The sequence below is a fragment of the Podarcis cretensis genome (assembly GCF_951804945.1).
Source record: "Podarcis cretensis genome assembly, chromosome: 3".
Taxonomy (NCBI): Eukaryota; Metazoa; Chordata; class Lepidosauria; order Squamata; family Lacertidae; genus Podarcis; species Podarcis cretensis.
In genome coordinates, this window is record NC_137172.1 from 109,063,809 (window position 1) to 109,088,315 (window position 24,507).

At 42.1% G+C, this 24,507-nt stretch overlaps 1 protein-coding gene across 4 annotated transcripts in view; it reads left to right on the plus strand.

Moving 5' to 3' along the window:
• The window catches only part of KIF16B (kinesin family member 16B), a 110,552-nt gene that overhangs the window by 80,469 nt on the left and 5,576 nt on the right, over positions 1-24,507 (plus strand). For all 4 annotated transcript variants that reach the window (XM_079969655.1, XM_079969656.1, XM_079969658.1 and 1 more), the window contains 3 exons: positions 2,190-2,312; positions 2,706-2,795; positions 14,165-14,248. In XM_079969655.1, the coding sequence (XP_079825781.1) occupies positions 2,190-2,312; positions 2,706-2,795; positions 14,165-14,248 (297 nt within the window). The remainder of the gene's footprint in view (positions 1-2,189; positions 2,313-2,705; positions 2,796-14,164; positions 14,249-24,507) is intronic.

Here is a 24,507-nt window from a genome sequence, read left to right on the forward strand (position 1 = left end):
TGTTTTCCACTCATCCCAGAGTCTAGCTGGCTGATAGTTCTGCCCTCCCTGGTACACTCCTGCCTTATATGAGGCCGTTCATAGACTGGCTCACACACATAAGTTTGTTTTAAGGTGTGATTTAATGTGACTTTCTACCTTGGCCATAGCCTGCACTATTTCTCTGACCCTCTCACGGCACAGGTCTCTGCTGTTTTTTATCCCTCCCAGAACACCATTAAAGAGAGTGTGGTGCATCTCCCTCCAGTGTTACTCTATATAGGTTTCCTCCCGCTGCTAGTTATTTATCACTGTTTCCTTAAAAACAAACAACCTTGTCGATATAATCTTGCACAGCTGCCATACATTCTGAGTCCATGCAGCTTTGATTTATTTTTAGAGACCCATCCTCAAGACACTGCTTCTACAGAACTATCTAACCAATTCTTTTGTTGTTTGCTACGTTAACATTTCTGTGTGCTGTTATTTTGTCAAGCTTTGCTAAGCCTATGCTTGTAAGATTTTAAGGACTCCTCAAGAGTGAGGTCCGTTCTATACAGAGATGTTCTATAGGTGGTGTCAAGTAAAACCACCGAATTTGTTGTGCGTTTGATCGCTTACATTGTCTAGGGCAGTGTTTCCCAACCTTGTGCCTCCAGCTGTTTTTTGAACTACAACTCCCATCATCCCTGACTAGCAAGACCAGTGGCAAGGGATGATGGGAATTGTAGTCCAAAAACAGCTGGAGGCACAAGGTTGGGAAACACTGGTCTAGGGCAGCTACCCAAGTGCTATCTGGAGATAGTGAGAACTTTCAAAACCCACATGGTTTTATGATGAGAAGCACTAAAATTTGCAGTGTCAGTAAGCATAGGCCTTGATTTCATGGCTTAAACTACATCAGTTGATAAAACTATTGATGCCTGTATGATTTTTAAAAATAGTTTTTTATAATAATAGGAAGTATTTTTTCGTAATCTTGTACAGATTGCTACTTTCACCATATGCTGAAATATTTTAATAAATATGTTAGTAAAATCATAGAAAAACCAACTGAATGATCAATTTTAAGGAATAGCAAGTTGCCAGCTTTCTTTAAGCTTTCCTTGATGCAGCAAAGGTTACTTTCTTTCTGTTCAGAAAGGCTTGTGACTACGGATTGCATTCTGAGTTTTCCTTCTGTAAATGGAGAGGATCCACTTTGTGGAAGAGGCTACAATCCAGTGGAGGCTCCTACTGGAAAGTAATTTTCACCAATTCCTCCTTTCCTTTCAGGACCCTGCAACATCTCCCACATTGTTCCAGAGGTTCTCAGAACCTCTGTCAGAGATTTTCAGGAGAAAGAGGAATTGTCAGAATTTGTTTCCCCACCTCCTTCCAACAGACAGGCTTTTAGATGTGTTTCTTTCCCCGTTAAAGGAGTTTTCTGAAGGGAGGCTTTGACCGTACGCCGAAAGGTCGTCATTGCTCTCCCCTGCGGTGGCGGCGTAACGGGGGCGACTATCTCTGCTTGAACATATGTTCTCCAGAGCCAGCCCATCCGCCCCACACACACTGGATAACCCTGATGCTCCCTAGGTCCCCGGCTGGGGACTGGGGAGGGAGAACGCCCAATGCCTGAGCCAAGGTCTACCCACATTTGAAATTTAATAAAGTTGTGGCCAATTTAATCCCATAGTACGTTGTCTTGAGTCGTTATTCCACATGACGGGGGGACCGCGCAGGATCTGGGGACTCCGCCTGTCCACGCAAAGTAATTTTCACCAATTCCTCCTTTCCTTTCAGGACCCTGCAACATCTCCCACATTGTTCCAGAGGTTCTCAGAACCTCTGTCAGAGATTTTCAGGAGAAAGAGGAATTGTCAGAATTTGTTTCCCCACCTCCTTCCAACAGACAGGCTTTTAGATGTGTTTCTTACGTGATCATAAAAGTGGTTATAAAGTTTTATTATCTGTTTTTCATTGTGCTTAAGGTTGCAAAAAGAGTAAGCAACACTTGCAGAGATTATTTCCATTTTCCTCTCTGCCCCTGAAAGAACATTCGCAAGAGGATTACCACTTGCTTCTCATAAACCCTCCATTTAATAATAATAACAATCTTACTTTATTTTACTTTTCTGTCAGAAAACGTATTTCTGGCCTTACAAACTGTTGTTCATGAAGTGATGCAGGTTTTAATTTGTTCTTCCTGTTTGATATTCATTTGATAGCGAATGATCTGTCGCTCTGTTAAAACAAACCCAGATGACCTAAAGAATCCAGTTAAAATTAGTATTCCACGTTATGTCCTTTGTGGACAAGGGATGGATGAGCACTGTGAATATGAAATAAAGGTAAGAAATTTAACTTCTTTTTAAAATGAAAGGTGTGTGTGTTAGAGTGGGAGGAGAGACAGAGAACTACAGGGATTCATGAAGAATCTAAGCTGGATGCATTTATTATAGGAAGCTTAAAACCACGGGCACTCTCTATGGATTTTACTATTATAAAATCAGCTCTGCGTTCTGTTGTCAGTTTGCCCACTGAGTCAATTGTGCGGATGTGGCTCTCGTGCAAATCCTGTATCAATGAGTGCATTTATTCCCCATGTACAAGATGAGCCAGTCCCGATAATAATAGTTTGATGGGAGAAAATTGTCCATTGCAGGGAGCCATACTATCTGTGTTTCTATATATGCTTCATTCATCTTAATTTTGCTATTTTCTTTTTCACCGTTGCATAACAGATATCAGTCCTCGATGAGACGTGGACAGTATTCAGGCGGTACAGTCGGTTTAGGGAAATGCATCAAACATTAAAATTAAAATACCCAGAGGTAAGTTTCTAATTAATTTATATCTACATTTGTATTCATCTTGCCTTTTCTGCTCCACAATTTATTGTATTTCCACTAAAAATGATCCTTTCAGGATCTCTGCTACCATGATTCAGTCTTTTACTTACGTGTTGTTCCTTTTCCTTCTTTTGTCAGAGAAAGCACTGGAAGGATTTTTGTGCTATCATTTACAAGGCTGTGTGTGTGTGTGTGTGTGTGTGTGTGTGTGTTTCACTATGAAGCCTACCAAAATTACAGAAGGATTTTGTTGTTTCTTATAATATCACTGAAACAAAAGTTCAAAATAGATATTTGGGGTGTTGGTTCCTTCCGAAATTTTTGAGTGTAGAGGAATTCATGAACATACTGAATCTTTCTCTGCATTACCTTTTAACCGTTTTTCTTGTATTTTCCCAGCATTCTGTTGTAGTTTTTAATTGTGAAAAATTCTATGTAATTTTCTGGAAACATGCATTTAATATATAAATACGATGATTTGCAACATAAAAAGGATTTGGAAACATCCTCGGTTAAAAAGAAAAAAAAGTGCCGAAGAAAAACCAAGCAGTGGATCATAAAGTGCCTGTAATCCTCTTTATTCCACAGCTTCTGTTGGTTTCCTAGTAGCCGAGGGAAAACCTGGGGAGATCATATGATATGATAGTAGCTTTCCCCAGTCAGTGTGAGAATCTTAAAGGGGAAAAGATGGCTGCCTCCAGTTGATCATTGTAGAGCTCAAGAGTGGAAAAAGGGCACAATGATGCAGTTACATCCTCTTTTTCAGGACAGGTGTATTATCCATTAAGAACAATAGTTGCTTGGAGGTAATCTTTCTTTGGACATTTTATTCATATCTCTAGTGAAGTGAACTTCAGAGTATTAGAGGATTACTGCATGATGCAGTATTCAACTGTCTGCCTCTTCTAGGATTGGTTTATAAATCAGTTGTGCACATTCACCATGGAAGTTCACAAATGTCTTCTGCTCTGGATGATCTAAAGTTATAACAGAAAGCACATTCTCTCTTCACTACAAAATGACACACACACCCCGCCAACAGTGTTTTAATACTGTAATTGACTGAGGTGTCTTTTTGAGTATTTTTAGTTAAATTAGTTAACAGAAGCAGATCTTAAAGGGAAATGTGCTAATTTAACAGTACAGTGGTACCTCAGTTGTCAAACGTAATCCTTTCTGGAAGACTGTTCGACTTCCAAAATGTTCAAAAACCAAGGCGTAAAGGGCGGTCGGCAAAGTCAATGGAAATAAAAGAAAAACACGCAGTGGAAGCTGTTTGACTTCCGAGGTGTGTTCGAAAATGGAAGCAATTACTTTCAGGTTTTTGGCATTCGAAAACCGAAACGTTCAGCTTCTGAGATGCTTAATACCGAAGTACAATTCCACTGTACTTAAATTCAGTTTCTATATATGCTTCGTTGTAGAAGCTCCCGGTTTTCTGTTGTTGTGTTCCTGGGCACTGACAATTTTCTGAATACCTGGTAGTTTAAAAATGCATACAATAAGCTTGCAAAGTATGAGCATCTAACTTGTGTGCATTCAGCTTTACATGCTTGGCAAAAAAAGAAAAAATAAATGGAAAAGTGGGGAAGGCGTCCAGGAAAAAAGACTTTGGCAATCCCACCTGTCACTGAACCCAGTGTGCTTTGACTATATGAATTTTGACTTTAGGCATGTTTCCCAGTTCGTAGCCCCAACGTAAGTTGCAGGCTTATTGTATTTGCATATATTTGTAAATGAATATAATGCAGTTTAGATGTCTCTGTGAAATGGTATGCTTCTGCATGTGCACTTACTTTTTGATCCAACCCCATGATTACAGAGGTTTTGAGTGAGCTTTAAAATAGCACTCTTGCTATTTAAGTAGAAGAATGGTTAAAGTTCCATAAATTCAAATATCTAATGTCAAAAGTGGGGGGGGGGGGGGAGAGAATCCCAAATCCTGTGCACTCATTATTTTAGCAGGGCTCTTTTTCACAATCTTCTAACTCCAGATTTATATTTATTGTACATAGAGAAATGCATGCTTGCTTAATTTATGCAATGTCCTGTAGAGGTGAACTTTATAGCTCATTAGCTGTTCAGTTCTGGGCTACTGCCTCTGTATTCTTAATCTGAAGATGCATTTCATGTTTCCGCCACCACATTTCCAAAAGAAGTGTATTGAAATATTGATTTATCATGGGAGGTAAAATTCCAACAGTTTATTAAAAGAGAAATGCTGTCATCTTACAGTTTTGAAATTTTGCAGCATGTTATTTTGTCGAGTCAGATAAACAAGTTGTTGTTGATGACCACATGAATGCATCCAGTCAAAATGTTGGACGTGCTCACTTCGAGACTAATATGTTGGTGGTGTCAAACACTAAACATTGGGTATTAATTATGCATTTGGTATTAAATCATGCCTAAATGTCTGCTGGCATTTAGAGACTCATTATTTCCTGACCTTGTAGCATGTTAGATTAAAATGGCGTTTCACAACACGGTCCTAATGCTATAAAGAAGCAATGTGCATGTTGACTGCATAGAATCAACACTTGAGGAAAAGTGGACTGCAAATAGAAATGGATAAAATGGAGGACGGGGGGGCGGGGCGGATTAAGCTTTTTGTTGACCCTAAGGATACACACTGAGTCATTCTGTTGTGGTTTGTTATTTATATTTCCATACAGTAGCAAAGAGCTTATAAATATAATTCGGTTTATGAATTCCACCAATTAATAGCTGAATACGCTCGGTTATTTTATTCTATTTATTTACAGGGCTGTACATAGTGTATATTTACCAAGCCTCCTCCTCATCTTTAAGAAACCCTCACTGGATCTAGAAAATCAAAGCCATTATTGATTGGTCACCAGCTCCCTCCTTCTGGGGCAAGGTCCTTGAATGGGTGGTCACAGACCAGAAATCCAGGCTGAAACAAATTTTCTAGATCCATTTCAAGCTGGGTTCAGGTCCGGCTTGGGTATGGAAACTGCCTTAGTTGCTCTGTAAGAAGTTCTCTGTCAGGAGAGAATCTGGAGAAGCATGTCCCTTTTAGCCCTGATCTCTCAGTGGCTTTCAATACCACGACTGTGGCATTTTTCTGGAGAGTCAGGTGGGTGGCAGAGTCAGCCCAGCCATTGGGTAGGGTGAAGCCACCGTCTTGGGGCAGAGAAGTGGTACCAATTTCCAGCAAGATCTCGGCAAGATCATGCGAGATCTTGCAGAGCATGAGAGATCTTGCCTGAAATCAGCACCAATACCCATGCGGCGAGGCAGGAAGTCACTTTCATAGAATCATAGAATCATAGAGTTGGAAGAGACCACAAGGGCCATCGAGTCCAACCCCCTGCCAAGCAGGAAACACCATCATAGCACTCCTGACATATGGTTGTCAAGCCTCTGCTTAAAGACCTCCAAAGAAGGAGACTCCACCACACTCCTTGGCAGCAAATTCCACTGTCGAACAGCTCTTACTGTCAGGAAGTTCTTCCTAATGTTTAGGTGGAATCTTCTTTCTTGTAGTTTGGAACCATTGCTCCGTGTCCGCTTCTCTGGAGCAGCAGAAAACAACCTTTCTCCCTCCTCTATGTGACATCCTTTTATATATTTGAACATGGCTATCATATCACCCCTTAACCTCCACTTCTCCACGCTAAACATGCACAGCTCCCTTAGCCGTTCCTCATAAGGCATCGTTTCCAGGCTTTTGACCATTTTGGTTGCCCTCCTCTGGACACGTTCCAGTTTGTCAGTGTCCTTCTTGAACTGTGGTGCCCAGAACTGGACACAGTACTCCAGGTGAGGTCTGACCAGAGCAGAATACAGTGGCACTATTACTTCCCTTGATCTACTTTCCATTTCTCCACAAGTGGCAAAACAGGAGGGGGGCCCCTGGGGGGTGGCATCACTCAGTCGTGTTTCCAGGTCTCCTTGGATATTGTTTTCATGAGGTGGTGCTTGGGGACTGATGTTTGGCCCCATGGAGCCTTCAGTTCAATTTTATCTCTCATGCTGCTTAACATCTATGTCAGGGAAGTGACTAATAAATTAAATAGTAACAATAATAACAATAAAATTCCAGCTGGTACAGATTTATTTCTTGCCTTTGCTGCTTGTCTCTCAGTTCCTGATGTTGAAGATCTCCTTCTTGACAATATTTCCCTGGTTTTGGGGTGTATTGCCAATATTGGTGATTTGAGCTCTAAAAAGAGCAAAGAGATACTCATTGCGGAAGACCTTAGGCTTATCTGAAATTGGCTTGTTATATTTTTGGTTAATCAGCTCTTTGTGCAATTTGTATAAACACAGTATAGATTTTTAAACTTAGATACCATTAAAAATGCTTTGGAGTAAAGCAGAAATTGCACTCCCCTCCCTTTTCCCTTTCTGAAGATCTGCTGCTACTACTCGCACCAGATTTAACTTAAAGGGAGGTTGTTTGTTTGTCTGCAGGTATATTTCTATGTGACAGCTGTTCTTTTAGACCCTGGGGCCTGCTATTAATTCTGAGAAGTCAGAAACACATCCATCTCATCAACACTAAGAATTATTGCTATCCTTTGATGAGTTTTCATTATTAGCATTTCTCAGAGGCAATGGTGGCTGAAATTTACAGCACTGTTTGGTCTCATAAGACAAGAAGGTTTCATAAATGCTGCCAGATGTTACCCAGCTGAGCTTCTGTGCAATGAGAAAATCGTCTTTAGAGGGGACTGTAAAATCATCTTTGGAGGGGCCTGCTAATGTGGTTATGGAGATTTTTGTTTCACATAGAAGCCAGAGTGTGAGACCCTGTCAATTTCAGGACTGTGACTGGAATACATAATGACCACACCAGTCAGAACCTAGTCAATACATTCTTATCAGTTTAGTGGGGGAAGCCGACTAAAAAGCAAAGGATTGTGCGAGCATAGCCTTACAATAATTTATAATTCTTGCCTGTTCTCCATTGATAATCACATTTATAAAATCATAGCATACCGTAGAGTTGGAAGGGAACACGAGGATCATTTAGTCCAACCCCCCTGAATATTTTGCCCAATGTGGGGTTCAAACCCATGACTCTGAGATTAAGAGTCTCATGCTCTACAAACTGAGCCACAAGCAAATGTTTTAAGGTATGAAGAGTGCCAGTATTGTTGTTGTTTAGTCGTGTCCGACTCTTTGTGACCCCATGTACCAGAGCACGCCAGGCACTCCTGTCTTCCACTGCCTCCTGCAGTTTGGTCAAACTCATGCTGGTAGCTTCGAGAACACTGTCCAACCATCTTGTCCTCTGTCGTCCCCTATTGGTCCCTGCTTAAAATTGTTTTGCTTTTAAAACACTCCTTGGAGCATTAAAGGGGGGGGGGCGGGAATGCTACTACAACTGTGTTCAAGGTGTTAGGTCACAAAAGAACTATTCCAGGCTTTATGAAGATTATTTATTTATTTTCTTACTTCTGCATTTGTTTGCATCTTGATTGGTATTTAAAAACCAATAGCGTAAAATAATTGTAGCATTTCCACTGTAAATGGAAAATATAACCTGTGCTGTTGCATGTAAATACTCAACTGTCCTCTTTAGTTGGCATCCCTGAAAACTGTTTGTGTAGTGCAGTTGATTAGTGAAATTTGAACTAAATGGAGTTCAGCGTAAATTAGGTTAAGTGTAAAAATTAGGGAAGGTTTCAGCCCCCCCAAAAAAACTACATTTCTCCATTATTTTGCTCAGATAAATAGTACAATCCAGATAAAATTAAGCATTCCCTTGCCCTTGCTGCAGGATGGGAGGAATTTGACCCAGATTAGAGCATGGCAGGAGGGAGGTATAACTCCTAAACTCAGGAGAAGCTATTTGCTGAACTGCTGTTCCAGTCCTGATTGGAGCACCGGCGACAGCTTTTACAAAAAAGAAAAAAAGACAGTATTTGTTTTGTTTGTTTGTTTGTTTATTGAATTTATATACCGCCCTATACCCGAAGGCCTCAGGCCGGTTCACAGAACAAAATCAGAATATAAAACCATAATATATATAATCAAAATAAAAACAACAACCTCAAAAAACCACCGCATTTTAAAAGGGCATAGGATGTCAGTCAAATTGAGAGAAGAGGCACATAAACAAATAATAATATTGCACTTGAAGTAAAAAAACAAAAACAAAAGAAAACTCAACAGGAAGTTGAGCAGTAGCCTGTTGTACACATGCTTTTAAAAAAGTGTATGTGTAATGTCCTGTGTTCTCTGGCCCTCAGTGAACAGCTGGAAGTTACGTTTAAAAAACAAAACAAAACAGATGATCGTCATTATAGATATATTAGATATACGTTCAGATTGCAGTAGTTACCGTATTTTTCGCTCTATAAGATGCACTTTTCCCCTGCTAAAAAGTAAGGGGAAGTGTGTGTGCGTCTTATGGAGCGAATGCAGGCGGGAGGCTCTGTCAGCGCTCCCTTTAAATTGCCGTGTGGAGCTGCCCTTCTCCCTCCTCAGGGAAAATCCCCCAAAAGCCGCACACACACTCCGCGAGCTCTTTAAAGGGAGCGCGGCTCTTGGAGGAGCTGTAGCCGCACGCAGACTCTCCCAGGCAGGGGATGAAGGCTCCCCTTGCCCGGAAGAGGCTGCGCGCGGCTAAGGACAATGAGCGGGATCCCACTGGCTGTTCTAGCTTCTGGCTTAACCACGCGAAGCCTCCGCAGGGGAGTGGGGAGCCTTCATCCCGCTCCCCTGCAGAGGCTTCGTGAGACTATCCCTGGCTTTTGCGGGAGGTGGGGGAAGGGACAGTGCGTGTGGCTCTGTCCCTTCCCCCACCTCCCAGAAAAGCCACCAAGAACCGCGCTCCCTTTAAAGAGTGTGCGGCTCTTGCGGGAGGAAAGCCAGTAGGCTTGCTTTCGCTGAAGCCAGGAGGGCAAGAGGGATCGGTGCGCAAGTGGGCGGGTGGGCTGTTGGTGGCAGTGAGCAGGCAGACAATTGGCAGCTGCAGCAAGGTGTGCAGTCGAAAGTGGTGGGCAGGCAGATGAGCAATTGGCGGAAGTGACCTCCCCCGCCCAAAAAAAGCTAAACAATTTAATTTCTTAATTTTGGGTTTAAAAAAATAGGGGTCATCTTATACATGGTGGCATCTTACACACGGAAAAATATAGGAGATAGGTACCGCTGCGGCGGGAAGGTAAACGGCATTTCCGTGTGCTCTGTTTTTCATCACGGTGTTCTGTTTCGCCAGAAGCAGTTTAGTCATGCTGGCCACATGACCTGGAAAGCTGTCTGTAGTCAAACGCCGGCTCCCTTGGCCTGAAAGCGAGATGAGTGCTGCAACCCCATAGTCGCCTTTGACTGGACTTAACCGTCCAGGGGTCCTTTACCTTTACCTTATCATGAAGCAAAGTAAAAAGGTCTGGGGCAGTAAACACATAAGGATAAAACTCATATGACTTCAGGGAATAAACTTGGTTCTATGGTAAATTTATTTCTGTAAATAGCCCGTGGCTTTACTAGTCCTGATTTTTTTTGTAAGCAATTTAAAATCCAGTTAAGGCTCCATAGTGTTTATAGCACTATAAAAGGTTTGCATGAACTTCTAAATTGCACTCCACTCACTTTTTATTAGAATTCTGCGTATGAACACTACCCTAGACTACTTATAATGAACACAACGGTGAAGTCGTTTATCAAATGATGTTACCTATCATCCATGGTACTACCAGTGTTTACTGCTATATCCAGCTAGGCCCCCAAAAAATTGCTTTTGGGAATGAAAGATGTCCCTAATCTGGATAAAAATTTTCTGCAGAATTTAATTTGTTTCCTTAATAACATCAGGCAGACCGATTTTAAAATAATAATGCAATAAACCATGGTGTCTAGATCTCCTCTACAAGTCTATGTGGAAGTGGGTGGGATTCTGCTCGTTTTTTTCTGGCTACGGAAATCAAGCCATGCTGTCATTTTTAGTTTAATTAATGTCTACTTAGCCTATGATGAAAATATTGTACCATAATTTATAGACCAGGTATTAAGCATGATGCCATCAGGAAATGGAATTTAACAGAACAATTCCCAATATAAAAAAGAGAGCACCCCTACTTTTTGGGGTTGGCAAGGAGAAAGAGATCAGTTTCCATTCGGTAGATCATAGCCAGTCATGCACTTCCGTAAATTGCAGATGTGACAATAGGAAGCAGTGGCGTAGCGTGGGGGGTGCAGGGGAGGCCGGCCGCACCAGGCACAACATCTGGGGGTTAGGGTTAGGGGGCGCAAATCCACGGGTTAGGGGGCGCCAATTACTTGCCTTGCCCCGGGTGCTGACAACCCACGCTACGCCACTGATAGGAAGCCCTGCATCCCATCATTGTGACCTGCCAAGACAGTACAAGCAGTTCAGGGACCTAGGCCATAAGATTTGGTGTTCTTCAAACAGAACCAAGGATGGCAAACGGACAAAAGAAACCCTTTGTCTGATTGAGCTGTTGTGTTTCAGAAATATGACCTGACCTGAAATAGGTGATACTCTTCACCCTTGTAAAAAGTTTGAAAAAGGTTTTACTTTGCCTTAATTGGCTTTTTTAATCAAATGTTTGTTCAAATTATATTTCCCCTTCTGACCTGTTTCAGAGCTGCTTGCTGTAAGAAGCTATAAGCTATAAGTAAGGCAGTTTTGCCTTTCTTACCGTGCCTCTTGAAAGCGCCGTAGAAATGTCAGCAAAAGCTGTTTTATCCTCAAATAAGTTACTGGAGAAATCTTCCAAGGCAAGAAAGATAAGAGTTGTCAAATTTCCAAATATATAGTGCTACTTCCAACTTTAGAACTTTTTTTTTTGTCCAGTTCCTTTACTCGAGGAGTTTCAGGACTTCTCTAGAAGATGAGGCTTGAGTTACTTGTTTAAACTTCAAAAACTTTAAACTAGGACACTTTTCCCCCTTTTCATTATAAGCTCAAAAGTAAGTGAAGCAGCCCCTGACTATCTACAGAAAGAGGAGACCACTTCTGATTTTTCTCGAATCAGACATAGAAAACCAGGACAAAGGATCAGAAGTCAGACATAGCCCTTGAAAAACTGAGAAAATCTAGGCCTGAAAATGTTAAATACCTTAATGCTTAAAGTGACATTATTTTAATATTTCTCTCTATAGATTTGAAAGGCTAATGCACAAAAATCAAGTCATAATGAAACATTAAAAATTATTTCTGCTCATACTCTGCTTCTCTTTTCTTTAAAAGTTCCCCCTCTCACACCCCCAGTCTGTATTGGGGGCACTAAAACAGACTTTCTTCTACTTTGAAAATGAAAAAAAAACACCTGGCACTGCTTTTTTATTATTTCATTTATTTATAGTTGCATTTATATTCCACCTTTCTTCCATCATAATACCTGAGGGGTAGTGTGTGTGTGTGTGTGTGTGTGTGTGTGTGTGTGTTATAATACATGTGTTCTGTGTGATGAGCTGGAGACATCAGATGCTCCACATTGTGCCCCTGCCTCCTGAATACAATCTGTGGTACGTCTATCTATGCTGACTGCCAAGGCACTTCCAGTTCAAGATGCTGACTTTGAATTTTAAAGCCCTTCAAAGCATAGAATCAACACATCGTAGAAACCACCTCTGCCTATTTTGGCTGCTATCATAATTACATTCCTCAAATTGGGGCCCTGCTTCATCTTTCATCAGTGCAAAGAGCCTTTATCATAATTGCCAGAGGCTGTGAACAATCTTCCTGCGGAGTTCTGAAACCGAACTTGGTAGCTGCCTCTGGAGAAAGGCTGCAAGGAACACCTATTTCAGCTAACTGCTGTGGCTCTGTGGGTGGCACGAACAAAGCCTGAGTTAGTAAAAACTGCTTTGGGGTGGGGGTTTTTGTTGCATTCCCCCTGCTGTCTTAAATACCGTTTTGCTTGCTTGCTTGCTTGCTTGCTTGGAAGCTGTTTTGAGTCTATGACAAAGTGGCTTAGAACCAAAAAAAAAAATTCTAGGCAGTTCTAAAAAATTGTCTCCAAAGAATGGAAGAAGGATTGTTAAGCATATCGGGTTGGATTCAACTAACTGGTCCCGCTAGCAGAAGCCCATGCAAGGGTTTACACAAGTGCAACAGGACTTCTCCCCCCATGACCCTTATTGGCTCGGGTATGTGTGGTAGACCCCCGAAAACAGCACACAGGGGGAGCAGAAGCGAGGTCGCTCCATTGGGCTTAGGCTGATGAAACATTTGTAATGTTGAATTCCTTCTCCTAATTGTTTTTTTTTCCATTTTAAAGCCTTACTGCTGAATTCATTTACTTAAGTATAAGTCCCACTGAACCAGGTATGTCTGACATAATATTGCACTACAAATGTTTTACAAAAGAACTGAAGAGGTCTTGTGTATACTAGATTACAGTGGTGCCCCGCAAGACGAATGCCTCGCAAGACGAAAAACTCGCTAGACGAAACAGTTTCCCGTCTTTTGAGGTGCTTCACAAGATGAATTTCCCTATGGGCTTGCTTCGCAAGACGAAACGTCTTGCGAGTTCTTGTGAGTTTTTTTCCTTTTTTTCCCTTTTTCTAAGCCGCTAATAGCCGCTAAACCGCTAATAGCACTAATCCACTAAGCCGCTAATAGCCGTGCTTCGCAAGACGAAAAAACCGCAAGACGAAGAGACTCGCTGAATGGATTAATTTCGTCTTGCGAGGCACCACTGTATAACCTATGGTTTAGATTATAACCATGGGTTATGATCTAGTATACGCATGACCTCTTCAGTTCTTTTGTAAAACGTTTGTAGTGCAATAATATGCCAGACATACCTGGTTCAGTGGGACTTACACTTAAGTAACCTTAAGGCACAAGACTCTGTGATAGTTTGGATGACATAGGCTTGTCCTGCCCACAATTACAGTGGTACCTCGGGTTAAGTACTTAATTCGTTCCGGATGTTCGTACTTAACCTGAAACTGTTCTTAACCTGAAGCACCACTTTAGCTAATGGGGCCTCCTGCTGCTGCTGTGCCGCCGGAGCACGATTTCTGTTCTCATCCTGAAGCAAAGTTCTTAACCTGAAGCACTATTTCTGGGTTAGCAGAGTCTGTTCAGGGAAGTTTTTAATATTTAACTCTGTACTGTTTTTAACACTTGATTGGGAGCCACCCAGAGTGGCTGGGGAAACTCAGCCAGATGAGCGGGGTATAAATAATAAATTATTATTATTATTATTAGTAACCTGAAGCGTATGTAACCTGAAGCATTTGTAACCCGAGGTACCACTGTATATTAAAAATGAGTTTGAGAATGCTGTTGCCATTAATGCTGTACAAGCAAGCTACCCATGTACATCCTTTCCCCTCTGTATCTTATTTCATAGTTGCTAAGAACATTTCTCAGTTGATTCGTTCTCTGTTGCATCTTGCAGCTGGCTATGTTAGAATTTCCTCCCAAGAAGCTCTTTAGAAACAAAGATGAACGAGTCATCGCAGAGCGTCGGAATCACTTAGAGGTAATAGAATTTTATTTTTATTTTTTAAAAACTACTTCCTTTAGATATATTTACACGGTTCTGTCTGCTTGACCAATAGGAACCATTTCCATGTGGTAGAAATTAAATAGCCCCTTGGTAAATGGACAATTGCGGCTGCTTCATTTGGCATGGAAGATGGCAACAGTATATCAAAAAGTAATGTGGCACATAGATCAGAAAAATTATTATGGTCTTGTAAAGAAGCATCGTAGGAGTTGTAGGAAATATGTTCATTAGAGGGCTAAGAGATTGGGAATGAGATGAGTATTTAGAACAGAGGGAAGATTTTATAGATCTTTTCGATTCTGAATTATTAACTTGCTGTTTCAGCTCACATCAAAAGTAAAGGGAGCTATATAGTCCCATAAGAACGCCCCACCAAAATATGTATAAGGGCAGTAGTTTTATCAGACCACCAAAATATCACAAAACAGTATGCAAAATTTCAAGTTCTCCAGAATTCTCATTATAAAAGTGTGACCAGATGCAGATTCTGTGGCCTCAATACCAGCATTACACACACAAACACACACACACAGAGAGAATATTACTATATGTACTTCCCTTTAATGCATTGACTATTCCTGCATGGGACATGCACTATTAACTACTGTATCTCAGAGTAAAGAAAACAAAATTCTCATAGAATCTTAGAGTTGGAAGAGTCCTGAGGGTCATCTAGTCCAACCCACGGCAATGCAGGAATCTCAGCTAAAGCATCCATGACAGATGACCATCCAACCTCTGTTTAAAAATCTCTAAGAAAGGAGAGTCCACCACCTCTCATGGGAGTCTGTTCCGCTGTCAAACAGGTCTTAGTGTCAGAAAGTTTTTTCCGAATGTTTAGTCGGAATCTCCTTTCTTGTAACTTGAAGCCATTGGTTCAAGTTCTACCTTCCAGAGCAGGAGAAAACAAGCTTTCTCCCTCTTCCATGTGACAGCCTTTGAGATATTTGAAGATGGCTATCATATCTCCTCTCAGTCTCCTCTTTTCCAGGCTAAAAATGCCCAGCTCCTCAATCAGGCTTAGTTTCCAGACCCTTGATCATCTTGGTTGCCCTCCTCTGCACACATTCTAGCTTGTCAACATCCTTCATAAATTGTGGTGCCCAGCATTGGACACAGTATTCCAGGGGTGGTCTGACCAAGGCAGAATACAGTGGTACTATTACTTCCCTTGATCTGAACCCTATACTTCTGTTGATGCAACCTAGAATAGCGTACTGTACAGTCCTCTCTCAGCAGTATAAATGTCTAACCATGGTAGAGGTGCATAGCTGTCAAGTGTCCCTTATATGGCGGGACAGTCCCATATCCCAGCGCCATGTCCTGCTGCTGTCCCTTATTGATGATGTCCCTTAAATTTCCCGGGTTTCAAAGGAAGCAGCTCCTCTCCCTCCCTGCCAGCCGGGGAGGAGGGAGGCTCCAACTGTGTTGCTTGGCTGCATTGCTCACCCAATAAGGAGTCTAAGAACAACTGGGGGGGGGGGCGGAGCTTGCATGCCTTGTGCCGATCAAATCGGCCACGTTGCCTGGGGACTCGCCTTTGCTCAGCGCTTCCCAGCGGAGAGGTGATGGTGGTTTTCCTTGCTGCATCCCCTTTGCCAGGTTGCTGCACTATGGGAACCACAGCTTGAGGCTTCGTTTGGCTGCTGGCTAGGCTTTCTGCCTTTGGCTTGGAGGGGCTCAGAAGTCAAACATACCTGTGCTGGGAAAATCCCTTATTTTGACTGCTGATCCCTTATTTTTGAGGCTGCTGGTCCCTTATTTTCAAATCTGTAAGTTGACAGCTATGTAGAGGTGCAGGACCACATGGGCTTGCCTCACCTGTCAACGTTCTCGCATTCAGCAAGAAGATCTAAAGGAGGGTTGCATATGACCCACCAAAAGCTCAGAGGGAGGGGACGACGACAACATGGGGACCCCCAGCAAATAGGCAATTTATTTAGTTCCCCATCTCCCGCACATTCCCCCTGCCCTTTTACATTTCCCCCCAGCAGTTGCATATCAGCATTGGGCTTCCCCAAGTTTTCAGCAATTCGTTCTGAACTGGAGCTCCTAAGAACACCCCAAAACACATCCTTTTAAAGTGTGTTTTGCTGCTTCCAAGTGCACTATTAATAGTACCAGTCTGAAGGTGCCTGCTATGCCACAGCCAGAAGATCAACGTTCACATCGATTGCTGCCAAAGGCATCCCAGCAGGAAAACAGCACAGCAATCAGCATAATTAGGTCAGCATTCAGACAAAAAGTAGCTCTCATTGTGGACTACATCTGAAGGCATCTCAGTGCTAGAGAGCCAGCTTAATAGCAGTCAGCAAAACACCATCCAGTTAGGAGGCACTGGTGGAAATAAAATAGAAGTGAAGCAAATTAAACTTCAGGGGGATGGGGGGGGGAGCATAACTGGAAGCCAACCAAATGAACTGTGTTTACATCAAACAGCCTGGCTGGTCCCTTCATTTCACATAGAAAGTCAGTTTATTCCATAAGCAGACGATCACATTCGTCTGAGGTCAGTAGGCCAAGACAAGATTTTCTTTATGGAACTGGCTGGCAGCAGCTGAGATACTGTCTCTGCTTGTCACCTCGAGGGATAGTGCAAAAGGCCATTAGCACCAGGTGGCTGGCTGTAAAATTTGAGCACTGCTCCTTGATCAGGAAGCAAGGTTTGCTGGGCTTTGAAAATTGTCAACTGTAGATATCCACATGCAGCTGGGAAGCAGAGAATGACATCCCTGTCAGTAAATGTTTATTGCTTTGATGAAGGATGCTTCTCACCTAGTCAGCAGCCTAGTAGTATTGTTTGCATTCTCCTGGTAGTTTGCAAGCATCTGACTTCAGCAAATTTAATGCATATGTAGGAACCAGTTTCTGTGCAGGAGAATCCATGGTGGGATGTGAACCCCAGTGAATGGTGGTTTGGTAGTTGTTATTGGAGGAAATGTGTTGATTCAGAAATAGCCCATGGTAAAACAGAGTCCCGTTAAGTGGTACAGTTCTTTCATTTTTAACTTTCTGTGAAAAGCTTTCTCTCACATCAGACTAGACTGCACAGAGCATTGAAAGGTATTTTTTCCCATATGGGAGTTAAAAGTATTTCAACGGGAAATTAAAATGAAATATAAACAATAAGATTTCTCAAAGACTAAGATTTTTTTTTGGTCAGAAAATAGTTAAGCAGTAATGTGTTCTGTCGCTGCTACTGTTCACAGTAGTTAGATAAGACTTTGAAGGAAAAGTTTCTAAAAGAACTCACTGAGCTAGCAAAACGATATCTGTGGTTTATCAGTCCAAACTGCAGATAGGGACTCACAGCACTCCTCATCACAAAAAACTTCCCTGAATATAGACGTTAGGGAGAACAGTTCTTGCCTATCCTTTCCCCTGACACCCTAGTTTTCTGTATGCATGGATTTATTTATTTGGTGAGGTCATATGTGTCCCCTGCAGTCTGAAGTGAAGGCACCTAGGCATGAGTTTGCCAGCTCAGTGAGAACTAAGCCTAAATCTCTGGCTTATTTTGTCAACTTTTAATTTAGTGGTCTATGAGGGCCTGTTGCATGGTAAAACTCTAAATTAATTGTTCAGCAGTTTAAGTACTGCAATTTAACTTTAAAGCCACCCTTGCTTAATTAAATCTGTCTTGACTGACACAGCCAAGAATTTTGTTGATTAAAGTTAATGAATAGAAGTTAATGTTGTTTATCCATTCATGCCATTTGATAACTATAAATAGGGGAAAGCTGTCATTATTTGACTGTTTTTAAAACCATGGCTGTGCGGGTGTGTGTATTTAAAGAAGGGAAAGTAAAGCATGACAAAATTTCGTATTAAAATTACTCCCCTTGAAAAGTAGCAACTTAGCCGCCGTTGGACACCTGCACCAGGTTTGTTAAGATGCAGTCTTTTGAACATCACAAAATGAGCACTGAACAACTCTGCGGTTGGGATATGGCTGTGAATGTGTGTTGTTGTTTAGTCATTTAGTCATGTCTGACTCTTCGTGACCCCATGGACGTGCCAGGCACGTCTGTCTTCCACTGACTCCCACAGTTTGGTCAAACTCATGCTGGTAGCTTCGAGAACACTGTCCAACCATCTCGTCCTCTATCATCCCCTTCTCCTTGTGCCCTCCATCTTTCCCAGCATCAGGATCTTTCCCAGGGAGTCTTCTCTTCTCATGAGGTGGCCAAAGTATTGGAGCCTCAGCTTCGCGATCTGTCCTTCCTTGAGCACTCAGGGCTGATTTCCTTAAGAATGGAGAGGTTTGAACTTCTTGCAGTCCATGGGACTCTCAAGGGTCTCCTCCAGCACCATAATTCAAAAGCATCAATTCTTCGGCGATCAGCCTTCTTTATGGTCCAGCTTTCACTTCCATACATCACTACTGGGAAAACCATAGTTTTTACTATACGGACCTTTGTTGGCAAGGTGATGTCTCTACTTTTTAAGATGCTATCTAGGTTTGTCATTGCTTTTATCCCAAGAAGCTGGCGTCTTTTAATTTCGTGGCTGCTGTCACCATCTGTAGTGATCATGGAGCCCAAGAAAGTAAAATCTCTCACTGCCTCCATTCTTTCCCCTTCTATTTGCCAGGAGGTGATGGGACCAGTGGCCATTATCTTCAGTTTTATTGATGTTGAGCTTCAGACCATATTTTGCGCTCTCCTCTTTCACCTCAATAAAAGGTTCTTTAATTCCTCCTCACTTTAGCTACTGTTTATAAAAGTCACACCAAATGGCTACAGCATTATGATACAAATGGAACATGTAAATCCACATTATAACATCTTATTACATCATATATGGTACCACATATGTTGGGTTTTGCAGGATATTTCACAGCTTGTTGATAAAGATACCATTGTTCAGCATGTGATTGTTATACCGGCCTACACTGTAACCCGTCCCAACATTTTTGTGACCCATGCAATGCTGACTTATTGCTTCATTGCACATCTAGCAGTAGTTGACTTCTGCATGTACTGCTGATAGCCACTGCTTATCCTGCATCTGTTTGTATGGCCACCGTCACACCACAAATTGTGGTACTGCACTGATGCAGCACACTTTGTGCCCAGTAGTTCATAAGCATAGCTTTCCGTTACTGCTGTCTCCTGTTCTCAGAAAATACATCAGTTTAAATTAGCATGCTTGTGAGTCAATTTATTGGTTGACATCACAAATTTGCTACCTTGAAAGGAAATTGCCTAGGAAATATTCTTCTTCTCCCCAAGCCTGGCTCCAGAGTGTGGAGTTCAATGTGTTCCAGAACCACAACAAAGGGCACGCTGTCAGTATTGGCTATTCCAAGCAACTCATATATTAGGTAACTTTCTTGAAACTGGCATGGTATGATTTTGAAACTGGCATGGTATGCTAGAAATCTCAATTTGGCCGTCTGGCCCAGAGCCTTTGCTTTCTTAATGGCTCATTACTTTTCCTTTGTTTTCTTAATGGCTTATCTCCTAGGCGGTTGATTACCTCTTGAGGAAACTAGCCTGTCTTTAGCTTTTAGCTTTTAACATTTGCTGGGTCTGGGGATTAAGTGCCTAGTACCCACAAACTCATAACATAAACTCATAACAATAAACTTCTTTTGTCTTAATGACTTTCCACTTTCCTGTTTCCTTTTGCCCAGTTGTATTTAGTGCTAATTAACACAGCCATTTCTTGTCATTAGGTGCTTTTCAGATAAGTTATGTCTTTTTGGAATTGCATGTGCAGCTTAATGCCTGCAAAAGGGATTCAGCATATGGCCATTTATTCTTACAACACTTGCCTAAAAAACACAAGATTTGTCGGGTTTCTATACAGATACTTATGAGGTTAAAAGAAAAAGGGTTTTCCAGGTATTGTGCCTCAGTTCCGTGTTAGGTGTAAAAATAAAGCCTACAAAAATCCTGACCTTTGAAACACTAGAATTCCTGAATCTCTATCCTGGCTTTCATTTGCTGCCTACACGTCAAGATAAAGGAATAAACAAATGCCATGAGTGTTGCAGTACATCAAACCGAGTTGCTTAAGGCTCTGAAGGGCATATGCTACTAGTTTTATCAGATTGAAGAGTCGAGTTATTATATAAACAGCATCACATTGATGCCTAGCAGTAGACAGTTGTAAAAGAAGATCGTGCAATGGAGCTTGCTTGCAGAAACGAATGGAATTTCATCCTCAGGATTCAGTTCGGTGACATGCCATCATAACAAAGCACACCACAGAATGATTTTTATATGGGGAGGAGGGGAAGTAAGGCAATATTGTTTTCTACCCAGTCTCCTTCATACTTTTTGGATTATGGCCACTTCTGTAACCCAAAGATTATCAACTTGTCATTATCAGTTTGTCATTTAATAATCTGAATCATTGGGGTTTCTTCAAGCCTATTGGTCAGCCCTTTTGTATTAATCCCCATGACGGGGTGAGCTCCCGTTGCTTGGTCCCTGCTCCTGCCAACCTAGCAGTTTGAAATCATGTCAAAGTGCAAGTAGATAAATAGGTACCGCTCTGGCAGGAAGGTAAACGGCGTTTCCGTGCGCTGCTGTGGTTCGCCAGAAGCGGCTTAGTCATGCTGGCCACAAGCTGTACACCGGCTCCCTTGGCCAATAAAGCAAGATGAGCGCTGCAACCCCAGAATCGGTCACGACTGGACCTAATGTTCAGGGGTCCCTTTGGTTGGTTGTAGGGGTTGGCCATTCACATTGGGCTGATCCCAGAGATTCAGAGCTTTGTAGGTATCATAGCAGCTGCCCGAACCCCAATACAGTGGTGCCCCGCAAGACGAATGCCTCGCAAGACGAAAAACCTGCTAGACGAAAGGGTTTTCCGTTTTGGAGGTGCTTCGCAAGACGAATTTCCCTATGGGCTTGCTTCGCAAGACGAAAATGTCTTGCAAGTTTTTCCGACTTTTTTCCCTCCCCCCCCTTTTTCTAAGCCGCTTATCCGCTAAGCCGCTAAAAGCCGCTAAGCCGCTAATAGCGCTAAGCCGCTAAGCCGCTAATGGGCTTGCTTCGCAAGACGAAAAAACCGCTAGACGAAGAGACTCGCGGAACAGATTCTTTTCGTCTTGCGAGGCACCACTGTATGTGTCTTCAAAGATGTCGCTGCTGCCTTCAGAAAACCAGTGGGGGTCAGCACTGTTTTGTGGGGCTGTGGCACAACATTTATTCCTCCTGCCTTGGACACTTGCCCCCTATGTCCTTTAAGACACCAAGTAAGGAGACACCCAAAGCTTCAGAAAACCAGGTGCAAAGAGAAGACTTGCCTGAAGCAGAACAATGCAAAGCAGCACCCCACCCTGAAGAACTGAACAGCACGTGGCATTTGCAGGAACAAACTTGCCATGGCTCTTCCTTAAATACAATCATTTAGGCAAGATGTTAATCACTGTAGTTGCTCATATGCCTTACCCTGTTTTATTTATCTTCAGATAAATAGTGGGGGGAAATCTAGTCAAATCAAGGAGAAGGGGAACTCTTCTGAAAACAGTAGTAAGGGAAACATTTATGTTTTTCTGGTGGGATTTTATGCAACTGTGCTCAGTTAGGAAGAGCTGTCAAAACTGCTAGTTAGATGTCAGTGGACAAAAAATTATTAAGAAAATTGTTTGTGTTTCCAGTTCCAGAGCTTTGCAAGAATTGCTTTAAGGCAGCACCTTATTATCTCGGCTTCTCCAGTTTTAGGCCTGTGTTGTTACTGCTCCTCTTTTTTTCTTTCGTTTTTGCTTCTTTGACTCAGCCAGTTTGATGTTTTAAAAGATTACTAAATTGCTACTTTTTTTTCATTTTGGTCATATATTAACTTTTTTGAAACTGGCACGGTATGATTTATATGCTAGAAATCTCAACTTGGCCACAGATGGTTTTCATTTTAGAGGAAAAGGAGGACAAAGTGACTAATATTGGTTTGTTTCTGGGGGGGAAATACATTGTTTTCCAGTTTAACCTTATTTAATTTCCTTTGCTGTCAGATCAGAGCAAATTTTTCAAATGTGCTCGCCAGTCTGCGCCGGGGCTGTGTACCTGTATAGCTTTCAAACTGTGATTTTCACGTTCAGAGCTCAAGTGTATCAATAAAGCGACCACTCAGGCAAGGACGCAAGATGCACTTTGGTCTTGTCCCTTTTCAGAGCAACCTTATCAATCATCCCTCAGTTTTTGATTTCGCCAAAGGAAGTTGAGGGTGATGCATGTCAAGCAGTTGGGTTAGCCGTTTGCCAGGACCACTCCAGCAAATGACATCCTGTCACTGCTGACCCAGAGATGCGTAGGAAATTCAATTCCTTTGTTGTTGTCTGCAAATGGATTTTGACAAGACTTGTTTTAACGAGTGCTCAAGAGGAAAGATGGATTTCCTTCACTAGCCAGGCATATTCTGAACTTTTCAAACAGGGCCTTAACACATCCCTAAAAAAAAAAACAGATTCACAAAACTACAAAACCCCTGTAAATTCTAGGTTCCCCCAACAGTTTAAATAGTGTTGCTGCTGTTTTCATCTGTGGCAAAGAACATAAGCTTTATTGCTTGTGTGTGCTGTAAGGAATATTAAATCCTAGGGATTCTGAATGAATTTAATGTTATATATGGGTGTAGTAGGAAGCATTATTGTAGATAATTATTGCAGCTTGAGCTTTACTTGCTTGGACATTTAGTCGGTTTCGTAAGGCTCAACATAATGTGAGGTGCACTGGGAAACTCACTAAAGCAGAGATCAGTGCAAGAAACACCTGCAGATTATAATGTTACGTTTTACCGGGGTGTGAAAAAGCAAACTCTCAGCTATGCTGTTACAGACAATGGCTTCTCTCCAGTTCAGAACAACCGTTGGTACAAATGCAGACTTAAAAGTACTGGTAGAAATAATACAGTCGTACCTTGGATCCCAAACGCCTTGCAAGTCGAACATTTTGGCTCCCGAATGCTGCAAACCCGGAAGTGAGTATTCCGGTTTGCAAACGTTCTTTGGAACCCGAACATCTGACGGGGCTTCTGCGGCTTCCAGTTGGCTGCACGAGCTTCCTGCAGCCAATCAGAAGCTGCGCTTTGGTTTCCGAATGTTTTGGAAGTCAAATGGACTTCCGGAACGGATTCTGTTCAACTTCCAAAGTACGACTGTAATTACTATTATTATTATTCTTATTGGCGGGCATGCATACTATGGGTAAAGGTAAAGGGACCCCTGACCATTAGGTCCAGTCATGACCGACTTTGGGGTTGCGGCGCTCATCTCGCTTTATTGGCCGAGGGAGCCAGCGTACAGCTTCCGGGTCATGTGGCCAGCATGACTAAGCCACTTCTGGCGAACCAGAGCAGCGCACGGAAATGCTGTCTACCTTCCCGCTGGAGCAGTACCTATTTATCTACTTGCACTTTGACGTGCTTTCGAACTGCTAAGTTGGCAGGAGCAGGGACCGAGCAACGGGAGCTCACCCCCTTGCGGGGATTCGAACCGCCGACCTTCTGATTGGCAAGCCCTAGGCTCTGTGGTTTTAACCCACAGTGCCACCCGCGTCCCATATGCATACTATACCTAGATTTAAATCTAGAGCTTTTCAATGTATTGCTCATGTTGTAAATACTTCAAAACATTGGTTCCTAACCAGCTAGAGATAGGACAAAGAGTTCTCCGTTTTTTTTCACACGTTCATTTTCATATGCTTCATATGTTCACATGCATGTTGGGTTTGTAAAATCTATCCAAACCCTCAATTTCCCCACCTCCTTTCATTTTTCCTTGATGCTTTCTGTAAACTGGAGGCAGAAAAATAATCCAACCTCAGAGAGCTGCTTTTGTCAGTTGCAAACCCAACTTTCCTTTTCTTCGGAGTAGTTTGTACCACGTAAGCTTTAAAACAGTGCAGGTACTGGTAATCATGATTTTAAAAAAGAAAACTTTTAGTTAAACTGTGCTGTTGACTTCAAAGATTTGCAATAGATTATGAGAACAGTGCAAGTGAGCCACGTCTCCTGTTAATATGTCACAACCAGAAGAGCAATTATGGCTCCTCTTTGAATTGCCCAAAGCCATTTTTTTTTATAATTTTAATAACTTTAAATTAAACCAGGATTTATGCTACATACCCTGAAAACCGGAGCCCCTACGATGTGAGATGGTGCAGAAAATGTTAGAATGACATCTCTCTGCTGAAATATTGCCTATCACATGAACACCAGGCTAGAGTTAAAGAGTACAGGTCTATTAAAATAGCTTCCAATAAGGTTTTTAAATGGCTACA